This window comes from Pleuronectes platessa, chromosome 12 (assembly GCF_947347685.1).
Source record: "Pleuronectes platessa chromosome 12, fPlePla1.1, whole genome shotgun sequence".
NCBI classification, from domain to species: Eukaryota; Metazoa; Chordata; class Actinopteri; order Pleuronectiformes; family Pleuronectidae; genus Pleuronectes; species Pleuronectes platessa.
The window spans coordinates 5,621,266-5,648,348 of record NC_070637.1 but is presented as its reverse complement, the minus strand read 5'-3'; the positions used below and the strand labels follow the sequence as shown (position 1 = coordinate 5,648,348).

The 27,083-nt window shown below is 40.1% G+C and overlaps 1 protein-coding gene across 4 annotated transcripts; it reads left to right on the top strand.

Moving 5' to 3' along the window:
* On the top strand, window positions 1-27,083 carry xpo1b (exportin 1 (CRM1 homolog, yeast) b). Of its 4 annotated transcripts, none has more exons than XM_053436213.1 (25): window positions 1-391; window positions 1,937-2,068; window positions 2,339-2,440; window positions 5,890-5,962; window positions 7,394-7,455; window positions 10,990-11,034; window positions 13,152-13,333; window positions 14,709-14,757; window positions 14,883-15,002; window positions 15,121-15,249; window positions 15,333-15,491; window positions 15,995-16,192; window positions 16,654-16,792; window positions 17,881-18,062; window positions 18,400-18,556; window positions 18,652-18,815; window positions 18,968-19,102; window positions 19,221-19,404; window positions 20,537-20,643; window positions 21,335-21,529; window positions 22,443-22,611; window positions 22,971-23,105; window positions 23,223-23,382; window positions 23,471-23,567; window positions 25,583-27,083. In XM_053436213.1, exons 2-25 carry the CDS (start codon window positions 1,943-1,945, stop codon window positions 25,727-25,729), a joined length of 3,216 nt encoding a protein of 1,071 aa, XP_053292188.1. In that variant the 5' UTR covers window positions 1-391; window positions 1,937-1,942; the 3' UTR covers window positions 25,730-27,083. The 4 variants fall into 4 exon arrangements, with proteins under 4 accessions (XP_053292188.1, XP_053292186.1, XP_053292187.1 ...); XM_053436211.1 differs by having other exon boundaries at window positions 19,221-19,413; XM_053436212.1 differs by lacking the exon at window positions 1-391 and adding an exon at window positions 1,169-1,343 and having other exon boundaries at window positions 19,221-19,413.

The window sequence follows — 27,083 nt, the reverse complement described above, 5'->3', positions numbered from 1 at the left end:
CATCGGCTGAAAACTAAACCGAGATGGAATCTCCCAGTCTGAACCGGTTTCAACCGGTTGCGAGTTAGTTGCTTGAGAGAGGAGAGGAGGCGCAGGCACACAACCTCCACACTGCCCGCTGGAAATCTATCAGAGTCACCAATTAATTAGTGAAGTCAGGTTTTGTAAAATGTATCGGAGCGACAGATCGCTGGGTTTGCCGTGGTAGTAAGAATTGGAGTCCACATCAGGGGTGGTTAGCAGCCAGACATCACTCACTGCTGGAGCTGGAGAGTCAACGCTGCAGAATTAGGAAGTCTTTCTCCAATCAACTGTGGTCCTCAACTACTCCCTTTATCTTTCATAGTCTTTGGCCAACGCCACTCTTTCCAGTCAGAGCCTCGGACTTTCGGTAGGTAACTGGGCTGAAGCGCCAACCTGCTATGCTGTGATTACCTTGACTGTGTGTGTACATGGGATCCAATGCATTGTCCTGCTGGGTTGAAGTTGTGTTAGCTTATAGTTCACATCGTCTGTCACAGTGCACCTGAAAAGACGAGCTAATTCAAAATGCAGTAGCATCCACGGGATAACAGCTGCCGACTGCCCGCTAGCTAGTGTCCACCACTTTATAAGGATTAGCTAACGTCAGCTGTCATAGAAAGTGCTGTAACTTAACCTAAGTAACTGCACAGATAACGCAGGCTGCATGTGTTAACGGTGTGACCGCAGATGAATAAGTAACCAGAGAGCTGTGTGGATAAATCCGTGCCTCTCCCACTACAGCAGCATCACTCGTGTGCGTGATGTGAGCGGATGTCAAGGTGTTGCTAGGTGCCTAGCGGCAGCAAACGTGAACTTTATCTCTGTGTAGCGTAAAGAAATTAAATTAAACTATTGTGACGAGCTGCTGCAATTGTGTCTGTAGGGCAGTTGTAATACACAGCACCAGCTTCTCCAAACAGTTAAACGATAGCCTGGGTGTAATTCTGAGCGCTCCCGGTCCCTGGGACCACTGGTGGGAGTGGTTGTAGTCAGCAGCGAACCACCACATGTGAACTGTTTGTGCCCCACACTGCTAACACACACAGCTAGCCTCGATGCTAGCTCCTGTTAGCATTGTGTGTGAAGTGCGCAGCCTCCGCGCCAACACTGTTTACTTTAGCCATATTGCAGGTAATGCTAGTAGCTCTGCAAACACAGTTGTAGGCTGCCCTCAGTCTGTGTTTTAACCGCCGGTGGGCTGAGGCTGCTGAGTGTGTCATTAGGAGGAGTGAGCGCCGTCACATACGGATGTAAACAACGTGACGTCGTCTTGTATATTTGGCACGTGGCTGCCTTAACCTCCTTAATATGATCGTGGAGTAAGTGTTGCGAGGAATCTAACGGAGTGTGCAGCGTCCTCTTTAGTAGCTGCTTATTTCCTCTTTTGAATCTGTTATTTGTTTAAGTTCACTGGAGATTTAATTGACGCTGGTGGCATGAATGGTGTGCTCGCCCCTTTTGCAATCATGTAGAGTAGGTATGTGGTAACCTTAGGTTTTGAGATATTTTCACAGTAACACTCTGGTGTTAAAGGCCACTGGGTGGGACAATTAAGTTAATTTGTCGTTTCTGTCTTGAGTCCTCGCTTGCAATTCTAGACTCCTGGGGTAGATCAGGACACCTTGTCTAGAATCTCCAGCCAAAATGCAGTATTCCAAAATCAGAAATATACACGGTTTAATTCTCCAAATCATAAAAACGTTAACTTCCCTTTTGTATACTGTCTGAGCAGTGACAGGCTTGTGGCACTGTGAGCTGAACTTATTTGAATGATGGCTGGCTGCAGAGACTTGGGAGGTTTCTGACATGGTCAGCTGTTTGGAATTGTTTCTAAACGCACTGTTCACATGACTTTGCCTATTGACTGTGTTATGTGCACTCTTGACCCCTCCCTCTGCTGTCCTTGTTGCAGAGCTCTATGCCAGCAGTTATGACAATGTTAGCAGACCATGCAGCACAGCAGCTGCTGGACTTCAACCAGAAACTGGATATCAACCTGCTGGATAGTGTGGTGAACTGTCTATACCATGGGGTGGGACCACAGGTCAGTTTTCGAAGCATATACAAATGCACAAAGTGCGAGTGTGTGTAATTTATAATTATGCCTGGAGTGTTTTTCCACTTGAATGTTAACTAAAACCTCACCTAAAAATACAGTATGTTAATTCTCAATTTCCTGTTCCACCTGTAAAATTAATTGACATGATGACTGTTTAAGCACAAAAATGTGTGGAAATTGCAGTTGCAATGAAATAAAGTATCTTGACCCCACCTCAGTGTTTAATCTAACGTGTAATGCATATTTGCATCACAGCAAAGAATGGCACAGGAAGTGTTGACACACTTAAAAGAGCACCCGGATGCCTGGACGAGAGTGGACACCATCCTCGAGTTCTCTCAGAACATGAACACTAAGGTAAGCCATCTCAGTTCAGAAAACATTGGTGAAAACACTCTTACTTGTATTTTGGTGACAGTCTTTTAGAGAAACAGAACAAAAAAATACACTAGGTCACAGTGGTTTGTTTATAGCATACTTTTTTTATTTAAATATGCTATATGGTGGATCTTTAAAAAAAAATTAATAATATAAGAACTTTATTTGTATATCACTTTATCACTAAACAAGGTCACTAAGTGCATCACAAAATAGATATTTTAAAAAGGTATGCAAATGTAAGGGAAATATGCAATTCAATCTAATTTTAAGCACCAAATCATAGCATATCAAGGTCGAGACCTTAAACATTAAAGAGTAAACTGTTAACAGTAATGGTTAAAACTGTGTGTGTGTGTGTGTGTGTGTGTGTGTGTGTGTGTGTGTGTGTGTGTGTGTGTGTGTGTGTGTGTGTGTGTGTGTGTGTGTGTGTGTGTGTGTGTGTGTGTGTGTGTGTGTGTGTGTGTGTGTGTGTGTGTGTGTGTGTGTGTGTGTCAGCAGAAGTTGGCTACATAGCCCTTGGAGTACTTACTTCATGCATTAACTCTGGGCTATGCAGGACCTCTGTTTTTCCGATAAAACTAATTATGTTGGATCTGTACCTAACAGACAAACAAGGATGTTACCTCTTAGTGGTTTTAAAATCTAAATACCAAATAAGTCTGTTGAGATTTTGGCCTGTTGGTTCTGGAAGGGAAAGAGCTTCTGCTATTTCACTCATCTATCTTAATCAAACCATCCTATCAGCTGAATTGATGTCAAAAGTTGTCTCGTGTGCATTTTTAGTCAATTGCAATATTGTTTTTTAGTTTACTCCCTTGTCATACAGAAAAGGGCCACACAAAATACTAGTGTGTTAAGATATTTCTGTGCTCACTTGAAATGATACAGTGCACATAAATTCGATGGCACTCAAGATGCAGGAAAAATCCAACCTAGTTTTTATAAAGAAAAGTGATTGTAGTTTATAAATGATGACATCAAGTCAAAATATAAAATGGGCTGCCCCACTCGGGCCCATTTGTACGTCAAGGCTGCAACTCTAACTCTTCATTAAATGTGATTTGGTGAATTAGTTTTGCAAGAGATAATAAGGTTAACAAAGGCCTGCCATAATTACCGGTTAGATAAAAAGATGCAGTGAACAGATGGGTAGCTTAGTGAAGGAACGCTCCCAGAAGCATGTCAGCGTCACCTCTTACCAGCCTTACAGTTTCATGCAATGAAACACATAATTGTAATAGATTGATGTTGATTATGTTTAAATAAATAATTTTATTCATTTTATAAATACATCATTAACATTCCTCGAATCTCTTCTGTTATTTGAGGTCCTCAGATTAGCATGATAACTGTGGCCGTCCTATGTTTTGTGATTCAGCTGATAATGCAAACTGACTGTGAATAGTGAAACCAGTGCTTCGGTTTTCAGAAGCACTTGCAAGAGATTCACAATTGTATCAACAAAACAGAATCACTGATATGATCAATATTTAAACCATATCTATGTCCATTGAAAGTCTGTCTGAACCCGAATGAAGTAATCAAAGTGCCAAACAACCCAAACTTCCTCAAAGTCACAGTGACTAGGTTTTTTTCTGTTTTGCTTGTCCAAGTTTACTTTTAGCACTGACATTCTTTACTAATGTCTGAGTTGATGTATCATCCATATTATTTCTAGTTTTAAATTTGTAATTTGCACCAGAAATTGGGGTTAAAGGATAAAAGAGGAAATTAAAGGTAAAACCGCTGGAAATCTGCATTTGCCTTGTTTCTTTAGTTTAAAAAGTAAATAATTACAAAGCTCCTTGAATATTTGGCCTCCTTTTCTTTGTATCTATAGTCTTTATAATATTTGAAAAAACATGTAATGAATTCAAGATGTGACTATTTGATGTTAATCACAATGTCCATTATGTTTATGGCTTGTAATAGGAAGAAAAGGGGTGTGTCATCCTGTGCATCATGACACAGCTAGACTTTGACGGCAGGTCTCCACAAGGTCTACCCTTTTTGAATTCCCTTTGACTGAATTCTGTTCATCCGTCTCTATTGCATCTGTTTCATTGGACAGAGGGAATGCCATTGCAAAGTGCCTTGTCATGAAGGTGTCTGGGGTTTAAAGGAAAACGGATACATATTTACAGTTTTTTAGTTTACAATATCCCCATTATCCCTTGGTTGTATTAAACTTAGACACGCGTTCAATCGTGGGGCATTACGACTATAACTGGGGTTTTAAAAAGCTGCATTCTTGGTGGGCGTCAAACCAAAATCAGCCCTGTGTTTAAAAAATACAAAGCTGCATTGTTGAGGCTGTGTTGCTTCAGGTATTGGTGAAATAAAAGAGTTCCAGTTTGAATAATACATACATGAATTCAAAGCTCATCAAACTGCACAGTGCTTTAATATTTTGGTGGAGGATTTACTTTATATAGAAGGTTATCATTTTATTTACAGAAGCCATGATCTTAATGAAAAAATATTCATTGTATAGAATAATTTCCAAGGAATATGCAATTCCACATGCTTCATTTACATCTGCAGCACTTTGACCAAATGACATCAGGTGTCATTGCAGTAAAACCTGAGGTGTGACTTCTTTGTGGGGCGACCCTGCACTGGCACCCCTGCTGTATCAATAAAATAGTTCCATTAAAATGAATGCAAGGGATGTAGTTTTCATACGCCCAACTTTTCATGTAAAGTTGCTCTGAATGTGACCTCATTTAAATAAAGACCTTGTTACCACACATGGATATTCTTTCTTGCACAAGTCCATTTCAGCTGTGATTACATTTCACTGTTTTAAACGTAGCTGCTCTTTTGAACTTAGGCTCCAATCTGTCTGCTGTTAGAACTGTACCTGTGTGTTGAGACATGCACCTAGCAAGGCAGATGGAGACACTGACGGTTCAAACGTTGCCTTCAGGAATTGCAAATGAAAATCCGATCAAGTTTTTTCAACAAATTCAAACCAGTCCCAATCGAAAACCAGTTGTTGATGTCCAACCTTCCATAGGTTCCATAGTCTCTGTGAAAGAACGTTTAACATTGCCCTTGTTATGTTTTCTAGGCTATTAGACTCAACCTTGGAGCAATCCAAGCCAAAGCTGCTTAATGAATTGTTTTATTTTTCTGCTGTGTTTTGCTGTCTCGTGTGATGCTGGGAGAAACAGCAGGACTTCTGCAGTGTTGCAGCTCAATGCTGCTTGTGTAGATATAAAAAAAGAAGATGTGAATTTTCTGCATACTACAAAATCTGCATGAAAGCTGTGGTTCAGTCAAATCCAGTGAAGAAATGCAAGTTATCACAGACTGGTTAACTTCATACTATTTTTGGTTTGTACAAAAATTACACAGTGCCTGTTGTTGACTGTGATCATAAGGCTTTATACTAATGCTTCTCCCTCCTCTGCGTGTTACAGTACTATGCTCTTCAGATTTTGGAAACGGTAATCAAAACAAGATGGAAGATTCTTCCCAGGAATCAGTGTGAAGGTAACATTTTATTTTTTGGTTTAAATCACCAAAATTCTGTCACCATTGGTTGCTTTTTAAACATTGTGACAGGCTTTTGCCAAGTGGAGAAGTATTCCCCCGTTAGGCACGCTAGTTTGCTTTGTGCTCAACTGGCTTGCACTGGCCACTGCAAAATGGTTGAGTTCTGTGCTATAAAAGTTGTTTTATTGCAGAAACCACTATAAACACCTGAGCACTGATTTAATGAAGCAGGGATACATAAAATCAGAGTTATCAGCTCAATTTACAATGTAAAGGCCCCAATTGATGAATTTTTATTTGACAGATTATTCACATGTTTGTGTAGAATAATAAACATTCCCAGTGTTACTATAATCCTATTAATCTCATTGTACCCACAGGAAAAAGAAGGTTCAATGGATTACTGACATGCATTAGTCTCTGGCAAAGTGTATTTTTTAACTAACTTTAAGAGTTACTAAAGTCAGAAGTTTTCACAATCCAATGTAAGGGATTCCATTATGTGTCTTTGGAAAAATAAATTTTCCTTCACTATTATTATGAAAATAATAGTATGAAAAGTAGTTTACAGTATAAATCCTACTTTTTAAATTCAGGACAATGAGTAGGAACATTAAAGTCTACAGAGTGTGGTACTGTATAAGGACCATAATGTAAAGTTTCAAATCTAATTGTTGCGTAATTGCCATTTTATCTTACTGCCTACAGCTGAAGTCATTTGAGATGTATTTTTAAGAATCTGAAAAAAGTGGGATAAAATGTCTAAAAAAGATTTTGGTATGAGCAAAACAGGAATTTTTCTGAACTAGAAAAACATGATAAAACAATCATGTGCAAATCATTTGGTTCTGCCTCCCTCCATTCTTTTATAATTTTGCTCAAAATTCATTTTTTCATTGACCTAAGACTTCCCTACTTCTGACCGTAGATGCCTGAATTTTGTTCAAGTGGCAAACCCAGTGCAGGGCGACCGGCAAGTATGTATTTTCCCCCCTTGTGCCAGAGTATTGCCTTGTTTTTCGGCTCCGCTCACTATGTCAAAACTGAGTAAAGATACAGTCTAGAAACAACCATGAGGGAGCTGAAAACAGTTTTTAAAGATGCTCTGCTCACATTGACAATCTTGACTTGTCTGTGAAAACAACTGGGGACATGCCGCTTCCACTGAACTGACCAACCTTTTTCCCAGTAGAGAAGTTCAATGGGAGCTGCAGCCCATATCCATGTATTTACAAACTGGCTTGGCAAGAGTGGAAGAGGACCACGCCTTTTAAAAAAATCACTGGGATATGATTTTCAGATTCAGCTACTTATGAGCCAGCAGACAGAGTAACATGCTCCAGGCAGCTGGTCATGTCAGGATATGTTTAGATTTACACGTTTATCTTGTGCACACTAACTCTTCTTACACCTTTGTGTATTTTCCAGGTATAAAAAAGTATGTTGTTGGTCTCATAATCAAGACATCATCAGATGCATCAAATGTGGAGGTGAGTAAATTTAATTTGATTTAAACCCATAGATTTGTGGGGTAATTGTATGGGTGCACCAATGTTGGACTTGTAGGGAGTTGTCAAAGATGGCAAGTGTGTTGCATGTTACTAAAATTCTTAAATTGAATTAGACTTTTTAGTGTAAAGGTTAACACATAACTACACTGAAGTTCCATTCCACCACAGCCATGTTGACTAGTAATACAGAATCTAGTTTATTTAACTGTCGACCCTGTCTAAGGTTAGTCATGTGTGATTATTAGAGCCCGACCAATAAATCCATTAGCCATTCATATTTAATACAAGTCTTTAACAGACATAACATGTATGTATCTGTTTATTTCTGATAAGCTCTGATATGAATACTTTAATTTTTCGGAATAAACAATGATAAGATGTGCATTTATTTTTATATTTCATGAACAAAATTTCCTTTCTGAATTCAAGTTCTTTATATTTGGTTTATGGTTATACTGTGAAATATCAAGCCTCAAATAAATTTGACACAAAGCTTTATAACCTTATCTCAAGAATCATTGCCAATTTTTAGACATATATACATACATCGGCTAGAATTCTAAATATTTTACTCCCTCATCGGTTGGACTCTAGTAATCGGGGTAACTATAGTGCTAAGTAATATATACCAAAAATGCCGTCTTTACCACTTAAGCAGAAGGTAGAATTGTCAAGAAAAAAAGCAGAAGGCAAAAACAACTGCAGTGAGAATAAGTGACTTTGGTTGGTTGTCACTCATGAGGGTATAACACAACTGTATGAATGTAGCGTGGGAAATAGGAAGTCATGGTGTGTGAGTGTCTGTAATAGTCCAACCTAACAAAAGTTACAAGTCATAGCAGAGGCGCTATTTTTCCCTTTAGTGACTAATATTAGAAGTATTATTGCTATCATGCTAAAAGCAATAGCACTGCAATACTAAAAGCAAAGCAAAATTGAAAACCTAATAAAATAAACCATAAAATGAAACTATGGAGCGGCAATATTATAATATATGTATAATTGTTGAACTTTTGAATTCATACCCCTCCTACCCGTCTCATCACAACAAAGTTTACTTAGTCATGTTGAGCTAACGTTAGCTTGAATAAATCTGAGCAATGTAGAGCAGTTGTTGAAATGTTGCCAAACCTGCATGAATTGGGGAATTTAACCGGATTATGTAAGTAGTCTGTAATTTTTGGTGTTATTCTTAGACTGACAGCAATGATTTCCAAAACTCAGTCAGAGACATAAGATGTAGAGGTGGCAGGATTTGAGGGCGAGCCACGAGTGGTTGAGTGACACGAATGAGAGAAGCATCAGTATCTGTAACCTGGGTTTATAGCCTCACAGTTACTGCTCCCTTATCCTCTCAAGTTGGACTGAGGGCAGATTAGAAGCTCCAGTGACTCAATTTTGCCTCTTGAGGTACAAAATGGACATGGTCCAAGGGTCCAAAAAGGAGTCATAGTTCATGTAGATGGCTATGGCCGAATTGAAATGAGACTGTCTGGTCTGCAGAGGTTTAACACTATTTGCGGCATCAGCTTGTCCCAGTCCTAACGCTGCCACCTACCAACAGAGCTACAGTTGGAAAGGACGGGAAAGTTTTAATGCCCCTTGGTTTTTTGAAGCGTGTTTTGTTGTTGAAGCTTTATACTAGAATTTAACAGTGCAATCATCAGACGTTTTGGTCTCGTTGCTTGCCACCGCTATTAGCTCTTTGAAAAAATGGTACCATAGCGCAATGAATCATGGGATAGGTTGGACTGAGAAGTATCCACCCGTTGCTTAGGGATGAAAGGATGCATTTGTTGGCTGCATTTTAAGGAGCCTTAGAAATGGGATCTAGTTGCGCTGTTGTGACGCAATCAATCTTCAAATGCAGCCATAGAAGGAGGTTGTCCATAAATTGCGACACAGCTGTTGTCTTTGACATAACATCAAAACTATTATTTCTTCATTGTCTGTTCAGTATAATTCTTACTTATTCCCACTTTTAAATGCAAATTGAAAAATGAACTAGAATTGAGATCAGACATTAGATAGACAGTGGCCACTGTTTGCTGCCAGACTGTTTTGAGGCAAACATGTTTACCTTTAACAAGAGGTTAGCCGTGGTTAAGAGTCAGTTCTTGTCGAGGCTACATTTAAAAATTACAGAGTGCTAGTGCCAGCTAAATGAAAACGCTGTCTAGCTCTAACTAATGTACAACCACCTTGCTGCTAGTATTTTACTTCATGCTGAGAAAGCAGTTGTGGTGTTTGCATGATTCTCAAGCACGTAACTCTGCAAAACATTACACATTAAACCAAGATGCACAGACCATTTGAAGCCCATTCAGATTATTGAGCCAGCCAAGCAGACCAGGTTGTCTTTGATTCTATGAATGGTCTGTTATTCAAAAGAGAACCCAGCTATTTATAAATATATTCCATTAAGCTTGGAAACTCGTAAGTTGCAGTGTGAGAGAAAGTATTACAGTGTGCTTGTTACATATATTAATTGGTGCACTCCAGCATCGAGCATGGTAAAACGGAGCCATGCTAGAACAGACCTTGTATTAACAACACTCCTGAGTGATCCCATCACAGTGGGAATTCACCAACTGTGTCGATGCGCCTTGAGATCCGATCCACTAGACCAATTTCAGAGGTGATCTGGGATGCATGTGGCCACATTCTTGTCACTTTTAAAATGCAAGTAGGTCCCGGGTCACATATGAAGCGCTATCTACTCAGCTGACATCCTCTGACCCACTACAGTATTAAATGGGTAAAATCTTTCTGCATAGCAGATCTTCACGCAGCTCATTGATTCATTCAGCCTCTCCGGACTCAGCCTCCTGTCTTTCTCTCTCTTTTGTGCTGACACAATTAGACTGACACACACACACACTCCGACTCATCTGTAAACTCAGACTGGGTTAAAACAATAATATTTGGTCTTTGCTACCACAAATCACCCACCTGGAAAAAAGCCGATCTCTTCAGGATGCATTTTAATGCCATGTCCAAACAAACAAATTTAGCACTGTCCATTTGTGATCGGATCTCTCAGGACAGATTTAAATACCAGTTTTTAACAAGGCCTTTGACATTTTTAATCTTACGGTGTGAGAGACTATAGTGAAGCCTCTCAAAATACAACACACAAATATGAGCCCCATATTTCAGCCTAACCTAGAGTTTATCCTACATTTCATCACAAAGGGTGCATGTGACATTAAGTTAGAAGGGCAATTACCATCATGATTAGATCCTGGTTGAAGGCATAGCATGCTACATGCCTATTAGCTCACTAACAATGATCAGAATAATGCTTGGTACAGAATGCTGAAGAATTTTTTTCAATATTCTTTATTCAGTTTGGTTTAGTTGGTGTCCTTTTTAGTCTTACAACCTTAGTCTGGTTTGTGACGTTTAATTCTGCATATTATTTTATTACATTGTCACTATATTAGTGCTATATATTGTCATTGTTACTGTATTAGTAAAATATCTCCCCTCTTTTGTTTTTACTTACTACAGAAAGAAAAGGTGTACATTGGGAAGCTGAACATGATCCTTGTTCAGGTAAGTCTTTAATACTAATAACCAGTCAAAATAAACTGTTTTCAAAAGCGAGCCATTTATTTCAGCTGATTTTACACTTCAAACCCCCTGTTCTGATGTAATGTTTAGTTTATGGAATAGTAAAGATAGTGTTTCTCTTTTCTCCACACTGGAAACTGTGATACTTCAAATCAGTCTGCAAGAGTGTTTTTGTTTTTTCAAATGAACAGTATTGTCTGTATGATGCCGGCCATTTTTGTGCTCTGCTGAAACACTGCAGAGTTTCCTTAAGCCCCACATAGTTGTGTGTGAGTATATTGTGGCAGCAAACTGTTTCAGTGAAGTTATCCACACTGACAGGGAGAGAGTAGCACACGGAGCACAGAACCCACTTCAACACTGCAACTTGAATCCTACTCACTGGCCAGGACAATTGGGAGAGTACTACTAACCACATGTTAGTTAAGCAAAATGCATATTATTGCTCAGTACTTCCTGTAGGAAAGTCCTGAGTCGTCAAATGGCTTATCAGAGTTGAAATGTTTAACAGCTTTTAGGCGGATGTAAAGTTGAGGTGGATGACTAATAGTGCTAAACTGTAAGTTTGTTTTAGACAAGCAGTGATTTATTCCTAATGTTGCTGCTTGGTTTATTGATCTTGCATTAATAATCATTCTAGACTACATTGAGGGGGCAGTGTTATCCATTTATAACCTTGACTTGGGCAGCATTCCACAAACCAAATTGCCCGGCTACAGTTTTTTACTCTTGAGAATAACTTGAAGTATCTCTACACCGTTGCCTCACTGTAGAGCTTTGTGCAGTGCATTGATTTGCTCAGACCCTCCTTGTCTCTCTTGCTCTTTCAAACACATTAACCACACCTTTCTGTCATGCTCAGAGAAATTCCACTACATCGTTCGGTCCAGTGAACCTTCAAAAAATGTATGACAGAGCTTAGCATAACACCAGTTCTCTTTGTGTACCTTTTACTCAAGGTGCACACAGGATTGTCTATCACAGAATAAAGTCAAGTGTCATCAAGCTGTTATAGATAAAATATAACTCTATGGGAAACACAGGGGTGTGGGGGGGGATTGCACAGTACTGTACAATTCATATTAAAAAAAGAAAGAGATGCTGACTGTTGTTATATTAATAGAATTTCAGGATAACTGGATTTTTGTACAATGTTGCTGCCTCATTGCTCCCCCTCAGTTTTTGTAGTGATACTTTTTTACCTGAAGATGTCAGTCTTAATTAGTCTATGTGGCTCAAACAGTCAGTGACAGTTAGGTTCACAATTCCTTATTAAATTTGCATAGTAATTCTTCTCAAATGTCTCAGCCGATGTGTGAAAATTCATGGTTGGGACTTGATGATTGAAAATACGGGCATCTTGATGCATGATGCAGGAGAAGGACATATCCTTGTTGAATGTAAACTGGGATATAAGATCACTAGTCATTGTTCATGTAGCAGTTGTCAACCATCAAAGTGGTTATCACAAGTGACACGATATAAGTACACAACAACAACATATTATATAACACATAGTCCCAGTGATAATTGTACCCTCACTTGAGGAAAGTGATGCATCCTGTTAATGCTCTGCTGCAGAAATTAGCTGTTCACTGCTGTGTGCCCTCCTATCAACAAATTAGTCCGGACCACTTCAGGACACTAAAACAAGTATTTGCATGCTTGTGTGTGCATGTCTGTCTGTGTGTGTGTGTGTGTGCGTGTGTGTTTGTGTGTGTTCAATGTATATTTGACAGAGGGAGGAAGCTATTGGCTCACTGGCTACACGAGTGACTTGGCATTAATGCCAGTGATAATGAGTCACTGCTTGCGTCAGCTGAGCTCTAACGTTGTTTTGGCCTCGAGGGACTGTAGAGCTCCAGATTCCACTCTCATACTCAGGAAGGCTGTGCTTCAAACATGTGTGTCCAATATTTTTGTAACAGTGTGGTGTTGGCTTGTTCTTGTGTACATGTCATACAGTATGTGACATGTCTACAGTCTATTTACTATTAAATGCTGATAGAAGGTTCTTCTGCAAGATTAAACTGTGGCACATACTCTTCTTGATATTATTTTTGTTTAACTCTGATACATGTGTGCTTCTGTGTCTTCAGATCCTGAAGCAGGAGTGGCCCAAACACTGGCCCACCTTCATCAGTGACATTGTGGGGGCCAGTCGTACGAGTGAGAGCCTTTGTCAGAACAACATGGTGATTCTGAAGCTGCTCAGCGAGGAGGTCTTTGACTTCTCCAGTGGTCAGATGACCCAGGTCAAGGCCAAGCACCTAAAAGACAGGTCAGCAAGCTGCAACGTTTTATATTAAACCCTGGGAAGAAAATCACCTTAAAGAAATGTATTCTGATTATAATATCGGAAAGACCTACAAATTGCTTTCATCATTATCCTTATTATCCTTGCAAGCCCACAGGGTGTAGAATATCATTCAAATCTGATTTCTAAATATTCAGCTTAATTAATTATAGTACTAATAAAGCATTTGTCTGTCATTGAGTTTCACCAAATTTAAAGAGTCCAAACTATTGCAGCACTTTCAGGTCATCAAAAAATGATCTCAGTGTGATGGCATTTGGAAATATTACAGGCAGTTAATCCAATAACTTCATGATGTGATCTATATCTAACACAGCTGCAGGCTTTGTCATGCCCTGACTGCATGGCTGCATTTGCCATAAGCTTTTGAGACCTTTTATTACCACAATGCTGCATTTGACAAGTCGATCAGTGTTATTCTTATAAATATTATGTATTTGATGTGATGCAAGGCAAATCGAAGATGAATACGCTTTTTTCCCTCATATCCAAAGACAGTTGTCTCCTGTTGAGCTCAATTGATTGTTGTTGGTGTTTCATTGCATCATCAATGTATTGCTCTGGTTTGCCTACAGATCATTTTGCTTCTTTCGTATTCAGATGTTCCCCAGTCATGTTCACTGGAGCTGAAGTCTTGTAACTGAGGGGAAAAGCTGCTCATGTTAAGTTTTATGAATCTCTGAATGTCCGTGACAGCTGTGGCCAGAGGCGTTATGTTTTCAGGTTGTCTTTCCGTCTGTCTCATTCTCATGAACGGGATACTTTTGGAAAACCTCAAGGAAACTTCTTTAAATTTAACATTAACGTCCAATTGGACTCAAGAAGAAACAGATGACAGTTTACGGTCAATTGTCATAGGTAGAGGGCACTTAGACCTCACATTCTTCTGAAGACAAGATATTTGAAATGCCTGGATGGGATTTACACTGCTTTTACTCTATCACTAGAGTATAATTTATCTTTGGTCTCAGCGCTGTCACAGACTTCATACAAAATTCTGCTTAACGTTTTGTGCACTGTTATGTCTTCTTCTTGTGTGCAAAGTATCTTCTAATGGGTAATAATAATTTCACTTTCATTAAATAAAACAGGGTTAATTTGCAGAGGCTTTTTTTTCACATGGAAAATGTCATATAGTTGATAAGTGATTGTTAAGAAAATCAATCACATTCAGTAAATAAGCCAGACATGTTTCACAGATAACATAACTATGTTTATTTCAACCTCAACATTTTGTTTTCAGGAGGATCTGTTGAAAATCAGTCGCAGCATTATTGTATGTAAATGTTTTATAATATTTAATGTAAATGTTTCTAATGTGTCTCTTTGTTTCTTTTAGCATGTGCAATGAATTCTCCCAGATATTCCAGCTTTGCCAGTTTGTTATGGTATGCACATCATCATCTCTTCTTTTTTCTTTTTTTTTATTTCTGCATGGTTTTACAATGTTTTATTCTGTTACAAACCAGTGTTTATTCTTCAACTATTTGCTTACTCATTGATTGCACCTTAGGAAAATTCCCAGAATGCCCCCTTGGTCCACGCCACTCTGGAAACCCTCCTACGTTTTCTCAACTGGATTCCTCTGGGCTACATCTTCGAAACCAAACTGATCAGCACATTGGTGTATAAGGTGTGAACACACACAATATCCCGTAGCAACTTAACTTTAATTGCTTAACTGTTACTATGTCAGAACAAATTTTTGAAGAAAAAGTCTTCAACTGAATATCTGTTTCAACTGTTTCCAGTTCTTGAACGTGCCCATGTTCCGCAATGTGACACTGAAGTGCCTGACAGAGATCGCCGGTGTCAGTGTCAGTCAGTATGAAGAGCAGTTCGTCACACTCTTCACACTGACCATGTGTCAACTCAAACAGGTTGGTGCAGATTGAAACAATTCTGACAATTCCCTGTCTAAACTGCTGAGTAGAATTTAATTCTGAATAATGTGTCTGTTTAGATGCTGCCTCTGAACACCAACATTCGACTGGCCTACTCCAACGGGAAGGATGACGAACAGAACTTCATCCAGAACCTCAGTCTGTTCCTATGCACATTCCTCAAGGAGCACGGACAACTCATTGAGAAGCGGCTTAACCTCCGAGAAACATTAATGGAAGTAAGTCAATCACAGGGAAAACATATTTTATTTTCTATAGTGGAGTTACTGCTCAGATACACAGCCTGGAGCGGATTAAACAAAATAGTGCAGTGCCCGTTCTAATCCTGACAGTTTGCTTGGGAGCTTCTTCAGAATTATTCCTTGTCATTAGTGAGTCCTCTTCAAACAGTTCTACAACATAATTTATTTTCCCTCACTTTTTATTGTTTGTGTGTTTCTAATAGTTTATGGGGCGAATTGACTTTGCGTTTATCAGATCTGGTTTGTGAAGATTTTATAGTCGCTGGTTGAATGTTTATTCATTTTCTATTAATTTTGAACGTATCGTATTCGACACTGCACTTCCTGTGACCACTAATAATACACATGCCAAGTTTAAAGTTGATCAGATTAACAGTTTGGGAGATATGATTTCAACATACAGACGTTTGTGGAATTGATTATTGCATTTTAAAAACTCATGTAAACCACATTAATACTGTCATTGCTCCCTCTTTCAGGCCCTCCACTACATGCTGCTGGTGTCAGAGGTGGAAGAGACTGAGATCTTTAAGATTTGTTTGGAGTATTGGAACCACTTGGCTGCGGAGCTCTACAGAGAAAGTCCCTTCTCTACATCCACGTCCCCTCTGCTCTCTGGCAACCAGCACTTTGACGTGCCACCACGCAGACAACTCTATCTGCCTGTCCTCTCCAAGGTAGAGCACACAAACAGATATAGTCCACTAATAAAGAACAAACCCTTTCCTGTACATTGATTTATTTGATTGGCATTGTACCTTTTTTCTCGTGATAATATTTACATCCACACCAATGCAATCTGATACAGTATGACAATTATGTTTTGGGATATAGTAACATGGCCATCAGCTGACAAATTCATCATTATAAATTACATGAAGGTGAAGCTCACACAGACAGGTGGTGTTTAGAGGTGCAGTAGGGTTTCAGTGAATGCAAGCTCAGTCATAGTAGAACCACCTGGCACTGGTCAAGCGACACATACTTTCCAAACTGCTTTCAAAAGAGTTGCTAGTTCCAATGTTACTGAAAATCAGCAGTAAAGCTACAATAAATGTGTCGTGCACAAGTGTCAAATAAGCGAGGCAGTTCTTCAACGTGTTTTGACGTGCTGACCAGTTTTTATCTCTCGCGACAGGTGCGTCTGCTAATGGTGAGTCGGATGGCCAAGCCGGAGGAGGTACTGGTGGTGGAGAATGACCAGGGGGAGGTGGTCAGAGAGTTCATGAAGGACACAGACTCCATCAACCTCTACAAGAACATGAGAGAAACACTTGGTATGCATCAGGAATTAGAGCATTCACTGACATTATTCTTAGTCCTCTTTTTCTTGGCCATTTCTTTTGTATATGTATTATTCAATTGATCATACCCAAAAATAGTTTGATTTGTGCATTACTTCTAATTGAGGTATCTCCATGGTCATATACAACCACAGCACTGTGTCAGTGCTGCTCAAGAGGCAGTGATGATGTGCCTGCTGAGTAGTGTTTTTGTGAGTTGATCCCTGTCATCAAAATGGCTAATTCTCCACAAAGAAGAAGCCACAAAAACAGAAAAATGTAGTATGCCAAAGGAGGGGAGGAGAATGCAGTGTGAAAAAGTCGTCCAATGGCATGTTTGTACTGACAGACTGCCAACAGTAAATACTGACTGATCACATCAGTCCATTAACAAGGTGAATTTTACTCAGTGCTGCTGTGAAATTTAAATATTGTTGGATAACCATGTGGCACTGCCTGTTTGCTGGGGCCTGTATGTGCAAAGTGTGATGTTCTTCCAGTGTGTACATGGATTTTTTTTCCAGGTGATCTGGTTTCCTACCATAGTCCAAAGGTATGCAGACCTGTCAACCTGGTCCACTAGGACAGACTGATTCTCTTTAGACGAAGAAGAGGATAAGCTGTTTAAAAATGAAGGGATATTGGGAAAGATTAAGCTTTTATCTTTGTACTATCTACAATTGCGTGGTTGGAAAACTTATACTAACTATGTAGTGATGGTGAAAGAGATGAAAGATCAGGCTGCACTCACCTACACAGACTATCATATAGTTATTTTTTTAAGTTGGTCCTAAACATATTTAAGTTCTATCAAAGACTTTATTTTGATGATTATGTTGTTTAACAGTATTTGTAGAGCACCAGCTGCTCTGATCGACTTTTGATGGATATATTGATAGATGCAACTGACTTCACTGGCCTTTGATGTTTTTATTGTAAAACATTTCTCCGTTTTGCACTTTTGTTGTGTTTCCAACAGTTTTAGTCCTGGTTCATTTCCCTTATGAGATGTCCTCTTGGCTTTTTGTTTAGCAGCAATGATACACTGACCGATACTAAGATTGTGCTCTGTTATCTTGCAGTGTACCTCACTCACTTGGACTACGCAGACACAGAACGCATCATGACGGAGAAGCTTCACAACCAGGTGAACGGCACTGAATGGTCCTGGAAGAACCTGAACACATTGTGCTGGGCCATCGGATCAATCAGCGGGGCAATGCACGAAGAGGACGAGAAGAGGTTCCTGGTCACAGTTATCAAGGTATAAAAAAAACTTAGATTTTCTAGGTGATAGTGGAGGTCTGGTAGCACTAGTCCATATAGGCAGTAATAAAAAAAAAAAAAAGCTTATTAATTCTAAAAGTTTATATTTAGTGCTGGTGGTGCGGTGGTCAAATCTTTATAATGTCTTCAAAAGATTATATAGAAGATCTTATAAACAGCGTGTACCATTTAAACTAATTTAACAGCACAACAAATACAATGTGCAGAAAGCAAAGGGTTCTGAATACTTTTTTAAGCCTGTGTACATTTATAAACATTAAATCCTGAGCCTGCATTGCATGTTGTGTGATGCTGAGTTATCTCCACTGTCTCAGGACCTGCTGGGTCTGTGTGAGCAGAAGAGAGGAAAGGACAACAAGGCAATCATAGCATCCAACATCATGTATATCGTTGGCCAGTATCCACGCTTTCTCAGAGCCCACTGGAAGTTCCTCAAAACTGTGGTCAACAAGCTGTTTGAGTTCATGCACGGTAAGAAGTTAAAGACCATGACACTGATAAATGAATAATAAGTTATTTTGAGAATCTCCATATTTTTCAACCTCATCCTCCTGTCCCTTCATCAGAGACCCATGATGGAGTTCAGGATATGGCCTGTGACACGTTCATCAAGATTGCCCAGAAGTGCCGGCGCCACTTTATCCAGGTGCAAGTGGGAGAGGTGATGCCCTTCATCGATGAGATCCTCAATAACATCAACACCATAATCTGTGACCTCCAACCACAGCAGGTCAGCACAATGACACAAATGTTTTTTTTAATCTTTCTTAGAATTTGCAATAAATGTCAAACCTTCTAACCGAAATTCCACTAACCCTAAATTAATCATCTCACTTGCTTGCTCAATGTTGCATGCTGATCATTTTCCCTCTTTGTGTCCAGGTCCACACGTTTTACGAGGCGGTAGGTTATATGATCGGAGCCCAAACAGACCAGGCTGTTCAGGAGCACCTTATAGAGAAATACATGCTGCTACCTAATCAAGTGTGGGACAGCATTATCCAACAAGCCACTAAGGTAAGACACAAGTCTACTATTACCCAACTTATCAGTTTGTACATCTATAAACGACAAACAAGAACAGTGTGTAAATCTATTACCATCTCCATGTCTCCTCCTGCCACTCACCTCTCAGAACGTGGACATCTTGAAGGACCCAGAGACTGTGAAACAGCTGGGCAGCATCCTGAAGACCAACGTCAGAGCGTGTAAGGCTGTGGGACACCCCTTTGTCATCCAGCTGGGACGGATATACCTCGACATGCTCAATGTCTACAAGTGCCTCAGTGAGAACATATCTGCTGCCATTCAGACCAATGGTAAGGGAGGTGTGTGTTTGTGATCTTACAACTCACTCATAACATGTCTGTAGGTTGATCTCATTGTTGTTCTATCAGTTTGCGGGTACAGCAGCTCTGTAAGCAGCAGGCCCATGGAGATGCGCTCTATATGATCACTGTAACATCCTAACCAACCATTTAATATGTCTCTGGACAGAATAACACCAGCAAACGACTCCTGATCTGACATACTAACTCTTCTGTGTTGCACTTGCACATATTTCGGTGTGATAGTGTTTTAATTCCTGTGAACAGATCAGCTCCATATTGTGCTTAGACTCTGACACTTCATTGTTGTTATGGCATGCCGTTCTTTGTGTAACTCCAGCATTGCATCAGTGAGATGCCAGGTTTGAAAAATGCCCACATGCTTTCAGTGGCATGTGTTTGTACTTTGTGTGGAAAGAGTTTATCAGGAAATGAAAGATCAGGCTGCACTCACCTACAAAAACTATCATTTAGTTATTTTTTTAGTTTGACAAATATCACAAAATATGTACCTCGGAGCAGGGGGGAAATAGTCACAGGAAAAATAATGACAATAATGCTATAGTCTGTTTGACTTTGTATCTACTGATAACAAAATTCAATTGTATGAAATTTAGATCAAAGATATCTGCTGAGAAAATAAGCTTTTCAAGGAAAGGTGGTAATTTGTGGTTGACACCAGGATCACCTGTAGGGAAGGAAATATGAATACAGATATGCTGTGATGATGATGTTTGTTGGGAATGTCCATTTCTGGCAATCCTATTAACTGATTTGAATCATTGCTTTTAACTGGGTAAATATTCTAATGCCATAACTGAAATGGTGGTTTAAAATCTCCATGGCTAATTTATAATCTCAAAGTATATTTTATCCATTACAGACTCCTGCATGAACATAATATTAATGTTTAGCTGGGGAGCAGTTTGACATTTACCAAACTAAATTATACAAATGCGATCGGGAATAGAGGCTCATAAAACGGCTCTAGTGCACGTTTAGCTTTTCTTCTCCATCTTTCTGTTTTCACGCAGTTTCACAAAACTCAGCCAGAATCGTTATACTTGGTCCTTGTTGAATGTTTTTCATACAGTGTGTTAATATGTGTCTCTTTTGTGTGCAGGTGAGATGGTGACAAAACAGCCTTTGATCCGGAGTATGAGGACAGTGAAACGAGAGACTCTGAAACTGATCTCAGGCTGGGTCAGCCGATCAAACGACCCACAGATGGTGAGAAATGTGGAAGAAAAACCTCATATTTTCTAATGTTTGTATGAAGAACAATGGTCCAAATATGTTGGGGTAATGACCTAATTTCACAAAGTAAAAGTATATCCTACTTCTTGAGTAAACAGCAGTGATATATTTTCACCATTGTGCATCTTCAGGGTATTGTCACTGTGCACTGTGGCAATCAATGAACCGGCTGATGTTAGAAAAGAAGTAGAGCTAATCCTGTTGGTATTTTTAGATCAAGCACAAAACTACGTTTCCTTGTGGAGGACTTGGTTGTTTCTGCCCTCAGCTTTGTCTTTATCTGTGTAATAATTCATGTTCAGTCTCTGTGTAATACACTGAGCAGCCACACAACTAAAACCGCTAATTGGTTTTAATATTGTAGCACATTCAGGGTTCATCTGTTACCTTTGTTAAATAGTTTATTCTGAACCTTTAGTAATTGGATTAAAACAAATAATTATAGTTGGTTATTTACCATTGATTAAGTTAAAATACACTGATCAGCCACAACACAACATTAAAACCAGTAGCTGGTTCTAATGTTGTGGTGTTCAGTGGATTACAAACTTGATCTTCACCCAAAGAGGAATTCAAATTTCCCTTGTTTTTAAGATGTGGCAGCGCTTGCCCTTCTTCCTCTGTTAGCATGTTGATCCATGTTATCTCTCCTGTCATCTTCTAGGTCGGGGAAAACTTTGTTCCCCCACTGCTTGACGCCGTCCTCATCGACTACCAGCGAAATGTCCCTGCCGCCCGAGAACCTGAAGTCCTCAGCACCATGGCAACCATTGTGAACAAGCTAGGGGGACACATCACCGGCGAGATCCCCCAGATCTTTGATGCCGTCTTTGAGTGCACCCTAAACATGATCAACAAGGTGAGACTCTTAATTATTTGCCATTTATTAGCACTATTATTATACTATATTAGCAAAATTTTTGAAAAATGATGTTGATTGACACGGACATCACATGAACTGGGACTTTCATTTTGAAATAGTTACATTGTTTGTGTATTTCATATATATTTATATATTTATATATATATAAATCTCCTGAAGGTCTGTGAGTGTAAATCCAACCTTGAAACTATTTTGTCAAAGTAAAAGTACAAATAAATATCAAAATAAAATAAAAAGTCAAATAAAAACTAAAAAGTACTACAATAAGTTTGCTACTTGAGTAAAGTTACTTGCTTTTAATATACTTAAAGGTTCAGTGTGTAGAATTTGGTGACATCTAGTGGTGAAGTTGCATTTTGCAGCTGAATACCTCTCACCCCACCCTCCCCTTCCAAAAACGAAAAGAGAAACTGTGGAAGCCTTCAGTTGTCATATAAACTCAAAAGGAATTTAGTTTGTCCAGTCTGGACCGCTGGTATAGCTGCTGCAGGAGGCGTGGTCTAATGTTATCTGCCTGCTCAGATTGGATCATTGGACCAATCCTCTTAAAAAAACTATAAAAAACCTCTTGAACATTGTAAAAATTCAGCTATTTGTGGATACATGTAGTGCAGTAAAAGTATCTGAAAATAATCTACTTAAGTAAAGTACAGAGACATTTGCTCATACAGTAATGAAGTAAATGTACTTTGTAACATCCCACCGCTGGTGAATAGCCACATTAACTCATGGTGCTGATTCTTCTGCATGGAATAAATGATCCACACTCACCGATGCAGCTACCGTCTCCAAACAACTCTGCAGGCTTGTAAACAATGTTTAAACTAGACCTCTTGAACTATATAGAAGGCGAGAACATATTGAAACAAGTGTTGTGTGTTTCCAACAGAACTTTGAGGAGTATCCAGAGCACAGGACCCACTTCTTCTACCTGCTGCAAGCTGTCAACTCTCACTGCTTCCCTGCATTCCTCGCCATCCCCCCGGCCCAGTTCAAACTGGTGCTGGACTCCATCATCTGGGCCTTCAAACACACCATGAGGAACGTTGCGGACACCGGTAAGACTGAAAACACATAACCATTTCACTTAGGAGACAAAAGCAACAGTATAAATACTCAACGCCGTAACCACCACCCTGGGTTCTGTGTTTTCTCATGTCATGAGGACAGACTGTGTCAGGCCTGGAATAATCTTCTAACAGTGAAAACTCTGTGGCTCCCTTTATCTGTTTAAAAGGCAGAAATGTGACACTGCAGGTGCACGGTGATGCTTTACCTCAGCATTGTTCAGATGGCTCGTATTTAGATCTCAAATCAGGCTCCTGGACCCAGGCTAATGTACAGGTGTAACGGTCCTGAAGTGAGGAAGAAATGTAAAGAATGCTGACCTAAGGATGCGTTGATGTTTCTCATCCAGGTCTGCAGATTCTCTACACGTTGCTGCAGAACGTAGCCCAGGAGGAAGCAGCCGCTCAGAGTTTCTACCAGACGTACTTCTGTGACATCCTGCAACACATCTTCTCTGTGGTGACGGACACGTCGCACACTGCCGGTGAGTTCAGAGGACAGATGAGGGGACACCCAGGGCCCCAGGACCTGATATTAACACCCTTAGAACGAGGACACAATTGGAAGTAAATGTGTCGGTGCTGTTGTGTGTATCCTGTAGGCCTGACCATGCACGCGTCGATCCTGGCCTACATGTTCAACCTGGTGGAGGAGGGGAAGATCACAACGGGGCTGAACCCTGCCAACCCCACCAACAATCAGGTCTTCATCCAAGAGTACGTGGCCAACCTGCTCAAGACCGCTTTCCCTCATCTACAAGAGTGAGTACATGCACACACACACACACACACACACACACACACACAGCTGTAGGTTAATCCTCACGGTGCCTATGTGTTTGTGTTTCAGTGCTCAGGTGAAGGTGTTTGTGACCGGGCTGTTCAGCTTAAACCAGGACATTCCTGCCTTCAAGGAGCACCTCAGGGACTTCTTAGTCCAGATAAAGGTGAGGTTGTTAGAGTCATGTCCAACTTTCAGTTCACACCATTTCAACTAGGTGTCATGATAATGAGTTTGAATAGAGAAACCTGAGTTTTTTTCCTCTAAGGTACAGTATAAATACATCCTTGTATCTGTATTGTTTGTTTGTTAACGTGAATCCAACCAAGCTGTCTACGTCTGCTCAGCCTTTTGTCGCTTCTCACAGAGGTTATCAGTGACTACATAGTTTACTGGTTAGCTGCTGTTTCCAGAAATAACATTTTCCTCCATGGCCAGGTTCCCTTCTAAATATATGGGAGGTTTGTGGCTGCTGTGCCAGTTTATTGTTGGAATAAATCTGTGTATGACAGTGATGTGATGATCCACTGAAGGACATGTAGACTCGTTCTTGTCTGCTGATGGCTCCACTTTTCAGCTGTCCAGATCAAAGAAAGATCATTTTATGTGCCGCTTTATTAGTGATTTTCCATAGCCTGACGTTGTCATACTCACAATTCTAGTCAGAATGTGAGTCTGATACCGCTCCATTGGGCTGTGATTATGGGGCGTGTTTCAACCGATCGTTTCGGCGTCGAGTCTATTTTTTGCGCTTGACGCGAGCGTATCGCAACAGGAAACACACTGAAAAATTATTTTAAACGATATTGATGACATATTTTATATGATATAAATTACCAAATATGCATCCCATACTTTGAATTCCCCTTCTGTTGTCCTGGAGTTTTAATTTTACCAATGACATTATTAAATGTCCCCCTCTGCCCATCCACTACAGCCACACAAGCAGTGATAAAGATAAAAAGAGAGAGAGGGGGGGCTACGTATTCTCCACATAGGCTTGAGTGGAGAATATGTAATTTACCCTCGACACCTGACATTTAACGGAGCAAACAGCGGAGAAGTTCTTCAACATGGATGATATTAAATTAATAATTGAGGTGGAGAAGTAGTGAGTTGTATGATCCCCGGAACATGTTGTATAAAGACAACACCAAAAAAGACAAATGTTGGGACGCTGTTGCTTAATGTTGGAGCAACAAGTAAGTATATGCTTGAATACTACTGGATCAACGGGTGATATTATTAGCACTGCCCGGTGGTTCAGCGTCGCTTCAGTGTCCGGTGTGAACAGCCAAGCGCCGGCGCGCTAGGGATTAGCGCGATTCTCTGTTCCTCTTTCAAAATGAATGCGCTGTCGATGTCTTCTAAAACAGACTCAAATGCAGCATCTACACATCTCAGCTCTCCAGCGGCAGGCGTGTTTGTTGAAAACGAATTCAACCCAAGCGCACTTTGATGACGTGGTTGATTACGTTACTGTTGATCATCTGTCCATCATCGTATAAAGCCCGCCCTGACAATCTGATTGCTCCGAACAGTTTCTGTTCGGGCATAATTTCTCCCCAACGGAGCGACTCCAGACCGAACTTCCCGACCTCAAATGTTGTGGTCGGGGCTGGTCAGAAACCCCCAAACATCTGGTCTTTGTCTGCAATTGGAATGGATACAATCGACATCCACTCCCAGGTCAAATTACTTTTTTTATCGGCTCCTGCTTTCGATGAGCAGTGATGGAAACATGAAACCTGGGTGAAGGTGCTAATTTGGCAAGACAGCGAGGTGAGAGAGCGTTCATGACGTTGAACATGACACACCGATGGAAAAAAGAAAGACCTTTTTAAAGCGAGTTTTCCGCCTTTAAAAACCTACGTATACCTGCAAATTTTGTTGTAAAATAGGTATAATTCTCAACAACTTTTTTTTATTATGATACAAAATATGAGTTAAACACTTACTTTCTGTTTCTCAAAGTAATTAGAATTATGTGATGTCACATTGAGCTTTATATTTCTGACATTTTTCTTAAACCAATCAATTGACCATAAAATGAATCAGCAGATGAATGATCACAAAAGGATCATTAGTTGATTCCCCAGTCAGGATCATACAGTAGGATGGATGGATGTATGGAGGTGAAGTTTGACTGAAGCCTTTCTTTCTCCTCCGCTGTTCTTTCAGGAGTTTGCGGGCGAGGACACCTCAGACCTGTTTCTAGAGGAGAGGGAGGCGTCGCTGCGTCAGGCTCAGGAGGAGAAACACAAGATCCAGATGTCGGTGCCGGGCATCCTCAACCCTCACGAGATCCCAGAGGAGATGTGTGACTGAGCAGCAGCTCAACCAAACTGTACAGTACTCCAGACAACCAACCAACAAACAAAAACAAACAAATAAACCCTGACCACAGCAAACGCATCAAAACCCAAGAGAGGCACTTGAGTGTGGTGGAAGGCCACTCCCCCTCTGCAGAGCGGGGCCGTCCCACTGGATGTTTGTTGACCAAAACGATGCCAATCACATGTAAATGAAACCGTGTCACCCTGTGGCCCTTTTTACATAATCTGCATTTTTCTATGGGAACCTTTTGTGTGAGCTCTTTCCAGAAGCATCAATCTGAGCTAAAGTTTTGTTGCTCTCTGTTCCATCTGACCTGCATGATGAGGTTGTAACGATTAGGACACGTTTACGATCTGTCTTTTTGTTTTCTCGTTCTGTTCCCTTCACCTTCCTCGTTCTTTTGCTCAGCTCTTCCTCCCCCCTCATATATTTGTTTATATATAAATATATTATATATACAGTCAGAGCAGGGTTTTGGTGAGGACACCATATGTGTCACGTCGGCATAGAGGCTTCTAGACCTTTGGCGAGACAGACAGGAAGTGGCTCTTTTAGAGGCACACACGCCGCTTATTTGGTGCCCCACGGCATTGTGGGAGAATGTGAATCTAACAGTTTATGAATGAAGGCTGAGAGATGCTGAATAATATTTCAGCATCTGTTGCTACCGAGTTCTGCTTCACCTTAAAAAAGTGTTTGGCTGCTGCCGGCAGGAGTTTTTTGTTGTTGTTGTTTTTAGGGAAAGCAAAACCGAATATGTGCATATCATCCCAATTGTATAGCATCTTTACTACCATGGGAACTTTTTTTCCTTTTATTCTATTATTTCTTTTTTGTTGTGGGTGTGTGCGTGTGTGCTGTCGCTTAGTCGACATCAGCGTTTTGTTTTCCTCTAAGAGGATTGTTGCTCATTTGTGAGCCTTCATTAATGGGATGTTTTACGGACGTGGCAGAGGTATTTATGGGTTCTTGGTTGATTGCATCTTTATAACAACTCCTGTTTAACTCAGACGGCTTTCAAGATTTTGAATTGTACTAATTTAGATTGTTTACCATGCAGTAGTGCTTCAAGACACTACCTTTAGAGCAAAATGAAAAATAAAACTGGGTTTACATTTAATTTTGTATTTTTGCATTTTTTCTCATTTGTACCTGTTTGAGTTCTGTCCAATAAACAAAAGGCTTTTTGTCCAGAGAGCAAATAAAATGCCAACGAGTTTAATTTGGAAAAGAATGTATAAATCCAAATAAGTACCCGATCTCTTATGGCAAATTTCCCTTCTCGAGGTGTTACATTTGTTGTGAGCTTTTTGAACTGATTAAAGTTGAGAATTTTATAACCCTG